This window comes from Tauraco erythrolophus, chromosome 6 (genome assembly GCF_009769465.1).
Source record: "Tauraco erythrolophus isolate bTauEry1 chromosome 6, bTauEry1.pri, whole genome shotgun sequence".
Taxonomy (NCBI): Eukaryota; Metazoa; Chordata; class Aves; order Musophagiformes; family Musophagidae; genus Tauraco; species Tauraco erythrolophus.
Genome location: NC_141470.1, coordinates 44536492 through 44543929, shown reverse-complemented (window position 1 = coordinate 44543929; position 7438 = coordinate 44536492). Strand labels below are relative to the sequence as shown.

The window sequence follows — 7438 nt, the reverse complement described above, 5'->3', positions numbered from 1 at the left end:
TGTCCCAGGCCAAGTGATGAATAACAAAAAAACGTCCAGGAATGGCACAGCTGGGGCTGAAAATCAGCAACATCTGCTCACAGAATGTCAGGCAATCACCCTCTTCTCTGGCTCCCCCTTTCATCTCTGGATTTTCTCATAAATTCTTGTTCAAAAGGATGCCATCCCACGGGAAAATGGCAAAAGGAAAAAAGCACAGACGCTGTTACTCAGCGAGGCCAGCAATAGTTGCAAAAGAAGAAAAATTCTTCATGGGAATCCCCCACATCTGAGAATTAGAAGCAAAAATTCACCAGGGAAAAATTCAGCGCTGTCAGCCCCACGGACAATGGCTTTTATCCATGCGAGAGCCTGCATTTATCCGGTGTTCATTACTTGCGCATGGCACAACAGCAGTAAAAACAAGCAGAGGAGAATCATCAGGCATGGCCAGAGGAAGCAAGAACAATGGCAGAAGATTTAATTTCTTCTTAAAAATGTTTGTTCCATTATGGATATGTACCTTTTGAAAGAGGCTTGTTTACTCCCAGACCAGACTGAACATACAGGAGTGGAACAGAATTCTCCTGTTCATTCCCAATCCCACTGCACTGAAAGCGTGAAAACTCTCACAGCAGAGATGCCAAATCCTCTAAACGCTGAGGCAGCACCTGCTTGCAGGTACCATGACAGTGTAACACCAGTCATGTGAAAAACTACCTGAATCTCTCCGAAAAGCGACACTCCCCCCCTCAAGCGACAAGGGCAGACACGCATGGCACTGATGCAGTTGCAGCCTCAGCATCCCTCTGGATGGTGTTTGGTTCCCTAAACTTTTAGCATGACCTTGCTACCCTGGGCTGGCTACAAAGCCTCTTCCTGCTCTTTAAACGAGCCCTGCTTACCAAGTCCTAAGGGAGGCCCTCTCACCGGCCCTCAAAACGATCCTTGCAGGGATCTGCCGATGTGCAGATGAGGGCGGCGGAGGAGAGCTGTCGGTGGTGGAGCTTCTATGAGTGTGACCACCAGCGCCTCGTACCTTCTCTGGCCTGGGACATCCCACCGCCCCTCTCATCCAACAGCACAAGCTGGTGGAAAGTCCGAGGTGGGGATGCAGGGTTCAATCAAAGCTGGCAGTGCCCAGATTTGCGCAGCTGGTCCTCAGCGTGCAAGGGACCCCCAAAAAGACCCCTGCAACGCGCAACGGGACCCCGCAGCGGTTGCATACACCCGCTGCCCTGCCAAAGAAGAGGCACCGGGAGTCCCATGACCGGGCAGGGCAGGGAAAGCCCCCCGGGAAAGCCGGCAAGGGGCAGCTGCCCCGGGGCGCAGCAGGGAAGTACCGACGGGGACGCCGAGGAGGCGAGTACTTCCCCCTCCCCGAAGTGGAAAAAAGCCAAGGCCCCGCCCGGGCCGACTTCTTCCCTCCCCTCCACCGCCCCACGGGAGGCCGGGCCGACCTGATCCGCCCTCCCTGCTACCGCCCGCGGCGCCGAGCAGGACCAGACCCGTCGATCGGGCTTTGAGTGGCTGGAAATTCCCGTCCTCGGCGGCTCCTCCCCCGCAGAAATCCCCTCGCCGGGGTGTATATGCCAAGCTCCGCCGCCGCCGCCGGTTCACTTCGCTTCACTTCTTCACGAGCAAGCCGGAGCTTCGCCGCCATGATCAGCGCCCACCGTCCCGTCGAGCCGCCGGTTATGGAGGGCTACGAGCAACCGAAAAAAGAACGTCAAGGCGGCTTCCCGCTCGACGATCGTCACGACAGCGGCTTGGACTCCATGAAGGAAGAGGAGTACCGGCAGCTGGTGAAGGAGCTGGAGGACATACGCCTGCAGCCCCGCGAACCGCCCGCCTGGGCGCAGCAGCTGACGGAGGACGGGGACACGTAAGTGAGGGTCGAGGAGAGGTGGGGGGGACACACGGACACGGCCGGGGGACATGGCACGGTGAGGACGGGACAGGATGTGCTGTCGGCGGGGAGGCGCCGGGCTGGGCCGCGCCGCGCTGCGGCGGGAGGGGAGGGGAAGAGAGGGGAAGGGAAGGGAGGGCGGAAAGTCCCTGGAGGGGCGCCAGGGAGAGGCGGCTCCCGCGGCCGGCGGAAAGCCCCGGCCGCCGAAAGCCCCGGCTTGCGACACCCTGCCCGGGGCCCGCCTCGCCCCTCCGCCCGCCTAGGGGGATTGGGGGGGGGTTGACGTGGGATTTGGGGGTTTTAACGTGGGTAGTTTACTTTATTTATTTATTTATTTATTCATTCCCCTCTGCAGTTTTCTCCACTTGGCGATTATTCACGAGGAAAAAGCCCTGAGCCTGGAGGTGATCCAGCAGGCGGCCGGGGACCGTACTTTCCTGAACTTCCAGAACAACCTCAGCCAGGTACTTTCACGTCTGCAGCCCCGAATCCGGATCAGCCCCTGCCACTTCCACAGAAGCCCGCTGGGGAATTCCCCCCAAAAAAGTCCTTTTAGATTGTTTTTTTTTTCATTGATGGAATCAATTAAATCAAAGCCTACATCCAGGAAAGTCCCTAGCTGGCTCCAGCAGGTGTTAGTACAAAGCTACCTCTCCCCCGAGAGTGGCATTTAATGCCCGCATTTTTCAAATATGATGCAATGGGTTGTATCCCTCTTTACTGGGATGTTAATGATACCCTTTGTATGGATTGACTGTTGGGTGTCCAGAGAGCCCTAAGTTCATCACTGCCAGACTAAAGGGCAACTATACTATACATTGGGAAGCATAAAAAACTGTTTATTGGGTGTGTTTTTAATTGGGGACACAAATCACGAAGTAGTCAAAGGGGTCTGTTTGTCTGGGCATTGCCGCCAAGTTTGCGGTGTAACTTACAGGTCTGCGTTTTCTCTTTTGCCTTCAGACTCCTCTTCACCTGGCAGTGATCACCGATCAGCCTGAAATTGCCGAGCATCTTCTGAAGGCTGGATGTGACCTGGAAATCAGGGACTTCCGAGGAAACACCCCCCTGCACATTGCCTGCCAGCAGGGCTCCCTCCGGAGCGTCAGTGTCCTCACACAGTACTGCCAGCCGCACCACCTCCTCCCTGTCCTGCAGGCCACCAACTACAACGGTACGGGCACGGTGCTCTACATCAATGTCAGTGTGCTGTACTGAGGGTAGGGCTGATGTCCTGTAGAGCTCAAAGATCTCAAAAGGCAGAGAAGGATCCTTATGCCCATCTGAGAGTTGAGGAGCCCAAAGCACGCAGTGGTGTCTGACTTCTTTTAAACTTCAGGGTCTTGTAGGCCTCCTCACTGCTGATTATTGGCTCTCATGGCTTTGAATTTTGCATTTTTAGTGAGTACTTTTGCAGTGCTCCTTTTCTTTGGTTACAGTGAGGTGCAGTCAAACACTGGAATAAATCCAACCCTGTTATTCATACTTAATGAAAACTGGAAAGCTCTTCTGGAAAACACCCTTGTGCTGTGGATGAATTGCAAACTTAGATACTGTCCTGTCCGGTCCTCTTGACATTAACTGGACGATGGAGCATTAGGTTAGACTTACTCAAATTCTCCTTTCGTTTGTGTTTTGCAGGACATACGTGTCTCCATTTGGCATCTATTCAAGGGTACCTGGCTATTGTCGAATACTTGCTGTCCTTGGGAGCAGATGTGAATGCTCAGGTATGTAATGTATACCATGAGTTTAACTGAGCAGGGCTGCGCAGTCATAAGAATCAACAGGTCTGGCACTGCCTCTGGCTCTCTTAACACACCAAACCTTGTGTTATTTTCATGCAGGAGCCATGCAATGGCAGAACGGCACTACATTTGGCTGTTGACCTGCAGAATTCAGACCTGGTCTCGCTTCTGGTGAAACACGGGGCGGATGTGAACAAAGTGACCTACCAGGGCTATTCCCCCTATCAGCTCACGTGGGGAAGAGACAACTCCAGCATACAGGAACAGCTGAAGCAGCTGACCACAGCCGACCTGCAGATGTTGCCAGAAAGTGAGGACGAGGAGAGCAGTGAATCGGAGCCTGAATTCACAGAGGATGAAGTAAGTAGCTATTTGCACCTTTTCAGGAGAAGGGGAAAATTCTGCCCTTTTTAGTTTTTTTTTTTTTTTGTGTTGGTGCCACTCTGATGACATGCTCCAGTGACCTCTTACCTATAGAACAGGCGGGTATAAATAGCCCATAAAGTAAGCTTACACTATCAACCATCAGCAAGATGGCAGTTGGGGCAAGCATATAAGTAGAATAAATTTAAGAATAAAAAATAACGTGAGGGAAAGGAGGTTAACTTAATGCAACATACTTTGAACATCGTTCTGTTGCTGGCACCTACGGAACCTTGTGAGTTAAAATTCAAGTTAATAGGTGGTTTTCTCCTCCCCAGCATTTGTTCTTCTAATGTTCTTAGTGCTGTTAAATGGCAAATGTAATTGTTTTGGTGTAGAAATTTTATACGCTGCTGAAGTCAGGGCATGCAGAATTTGGCGCTTATCCCAGAGTGGATATGATACTCCCAGTAAGAGTTTGACATTAACAGCCTTTTGTTTTTTTCTTGCAGCTTATATATGATGACTGCCTTATTGGAGGACGACAACTGGCATTTTAAAGCAGAGCTTTCTGTGAAGTGACTGTGTACATACGTATAGAAAAAGGACTGACTTTCTTTATTTGAAAAGAAAGTCGCCATGTGGAGGGAAAAACCAAGAGGGAAATATTACACTGCCCAGCAAGGAGCACGTAATTGTAACAGGACGAGGTTCTGGCCTGTGTTTAAATACAGGAGTGGGATGTGTAACAGCAGTAGAGATCTGTGATTATTCACACCACCTGATAAAGAGCCACGTAGCCAACCTTCTCAACCCTACAAAGGTAACAGACTACACATCCAACCTGCTAGCTACAGAGAACTATCTTGTGGCGTTAAGTACGGCGAGGAATGCGTGTCCTCTCACGGCAAGGCAGGCTCAAACCGACATCCCATCCTCTTGGAGACTGTGTGTTGATTTGCGTTGGGCTGGTGGCACTCCTTGGCCAGACTGACCAACCTCAGCTGCTCTCGGTGGGGCATCCCAGGCGGAGGAGTGGAACCAAGGGACGGGTGACCTGGCTGTTAGGAGAAAGTAGCAATAATGTTAACTGTGGGCATTGGAAACTGTGTGTTTCACACCATGTGTGTCATAATTGCTACACTTTTTAGCAATTGTATATTGTGTAAATACTGTACATTTTTTGTTTATAATTATTTTGGTACATGTGAGATATGTATTTATTAAAAAAAGTCAGATTACTCTACCTGGTCTGTGAAATGGTTCCGTTGCCCACCTTGTTGTTCCAAGATATGTGGGAATCCACCTGGTTCGCTTTTTAAGAAACGTTTAACGCCTAGTAGACCGATGGGGTCACAAGCTCAGGGGTTTTAGGTGGTTCACCTCGGCAGCGGTGAGACATCTAAGCAGCTCTCAGCTCTCAGCCCTTCTGCCGCAGCTAATTTTGGAAGCAGATGTGGGTGTTGTTTCCTGCACCCATTGCAGCAGGCGGGTCAGGGGGCTGGAATTCCCCCTCTGTCACCCAAGCACCAGGTCATCCAGCCACTAGAGAGGGGTTTTGGGGCTGTCCGTGGCAGCACCCGCCCACCCACCCGCCCTTGTGGCACCTTTTGTTCCAGCTCCAATACTTGGCAGCTCTCGCCGGGACGTGCCCGGGGAGGCTGGAGGTTTGCAGCGCAGTCCTGTGACTGCTCACCCTCCCGTTTATCTCTTGGCTCTAGTTTGAACTTGGACACCTTTGGATTTTCCAAAGGGGATTTCCACGGGAAGAGGAAGCATGCGCCCAGGAACATGTGCTGCTGCCTTCCAACCCTGAAATTCAGGCATGAGGCCCCCCCTCCCTCCCCACTGCAGGAGCTACAGCTCTCCTTGTCCAGTTCACAGCAGTGGAGAATGTGGCTTCAGTTACTCATGCCAGTTTCTCTCCAGCATTCAGGCAGACAGAATCACTTTGCTCAAATCCTCACCTGCACCTGATTGTCTAATGGCAGCATGTTGCAGCGCAGGACTGATTTTAGCCCCGGATTTTAGCCCGTTGTGTGACCATGTAAAGGATAGGTGGCATGAAGGGTGACTGTGCCCTGTTCCTTCTGTGCCATAACCCTCTGGACAGTGATGGGGTGCGGCAGAGCTGCTGACGCAGGACCAAGCTCTGCCAAGAGTGTTGGCCAGGGGACTTCTGTGCTGCTGGCACCCGGCCCAGCTCAGGCCGCCAGAGAAGGCCATGGCTCCAGGTTGCACAGGGACACCCATTCCCTTTTCTGCCCTGCTCTTCCTGAGGTGTTCCTGACACATGACCTGCTCTAAGGAGGGCCTTCTGGTATGAGGAAGAGCCCCACAGCTGGCTGGGTGCTTCCTAGTTTGCATGGAAGCCAAAGGCTGTTGTGAAAAGGATTATATAAAATTGTCATCCTGAGTCACTTTTATTTCTCTTCCACTCTCATTGCATGAGCATAGCCTGGGTTTATGCACTGAAACTTCCTTCTGGCAGACAGGGCCATGCCTGCATTGCAAACCTGCAAAGTTTTCCAGGTGTGGGGCTGGGTGAGAATCTGCCAAACCCTTCTTCTTCTTGGGGACTCACCCTGCACTCTGAACAACCACTAAATCTGAGCTGGGGATGGGGACTGGGGGGCTTTATCTACCTGCTGCTTACAGGGGTTTTTAGCCAGCAAATAATCCCAAGCGACTTTCAGCTTTTCTTGACTAAACACGACATTGCTACAGCTGGAAGTAGGAAAGGCGATGTTCATTAGCTACACTTCAGTTTCCCCCCTGCAAAATAGGAGCTGGAAGCGCTGTCAAGGCCCTGCGGAGGCATTCACCAGCTATAGATATCAGTGTTCTGGAAGTGCTTGGGTACACGCCTGGACCTGGTATGCAAATATTTAAATAGATACCATCTGAATGCAAATACTTCTTATTTGAAGGCCAGAGGGAGGGAGGAAAGTGCAGTTATCAGTACTGCCAGGTTGGTCAAGTAGTTTTGGAGGCGCCAGTGCGTTCCTTGCTGCCCATTGCAACATTTAGACAACAGTATCTTAGGAAGGTGCTGCTACAATCTTGTAAGAATTCTATAATGACTTAATAAATTAAGCAAACGCTTCACTGTACAAGGAAGTTTTGCAGCTAAACAAATCACTGCCCAGGTACTGCATGCTGGTTATGCTACTGTTTGCCTCTGCCAGTCATGCAAAAGTTCGTACGCAGAGGAACCACAGGTAAAGCAAGAAGGACAGAGACTAATGTGAGAATACGTGTTTGTGAGCAAAATAGGTTGGGGCATGTTATGTATTTGTGCATGGCTAATGCAGGGCTATTCAGTGCAGAGCTTTGCCTGTTCACTCGATGATACAACGAGATTGTCCACTGTGGGTCGCCCCCCTGTACCCACAGTTTCAAACATGTGCCCTTAACTGCTGCATGTCCACTCTGTCTC

At 51.3% G+C, this 7438-nt stretch overlaps 1 protein-coding gene across 1 annotated transcript; it reads left to right on the top strand.

The window, feature by feature from the left end:
• The first annotated feature begins 1488 nt into the window (after nucleotides 1-1488).
• Nucleotides 1489-5245, top strand: NFKBIA (NFKB inhibitor alpha). The gene is made up of 6 exons (XM_086613487.1): nucleotides 1489-1864; nucleotides 2244-2352; nucleotides 2852-3062; nucleotides 3530-3618; nucleotides 3736-3996; nucleotides 4512-5245. The coding sequence occupies exons 1-6, from the start codon at nucleotides 1569-1571 to the stop codon at nucleotides 4557-4559; spliced, it is 1014 nt and encodes a 337-aa protein (XP_086469613.1). The 5' UTR covers nucleotides 1489-1568; the 3' UTR covers nucleotides 4560-5245.
• The last annotated feature ends 2193 nt before the right edge of the window (nucleotides 5246-7438 follow it).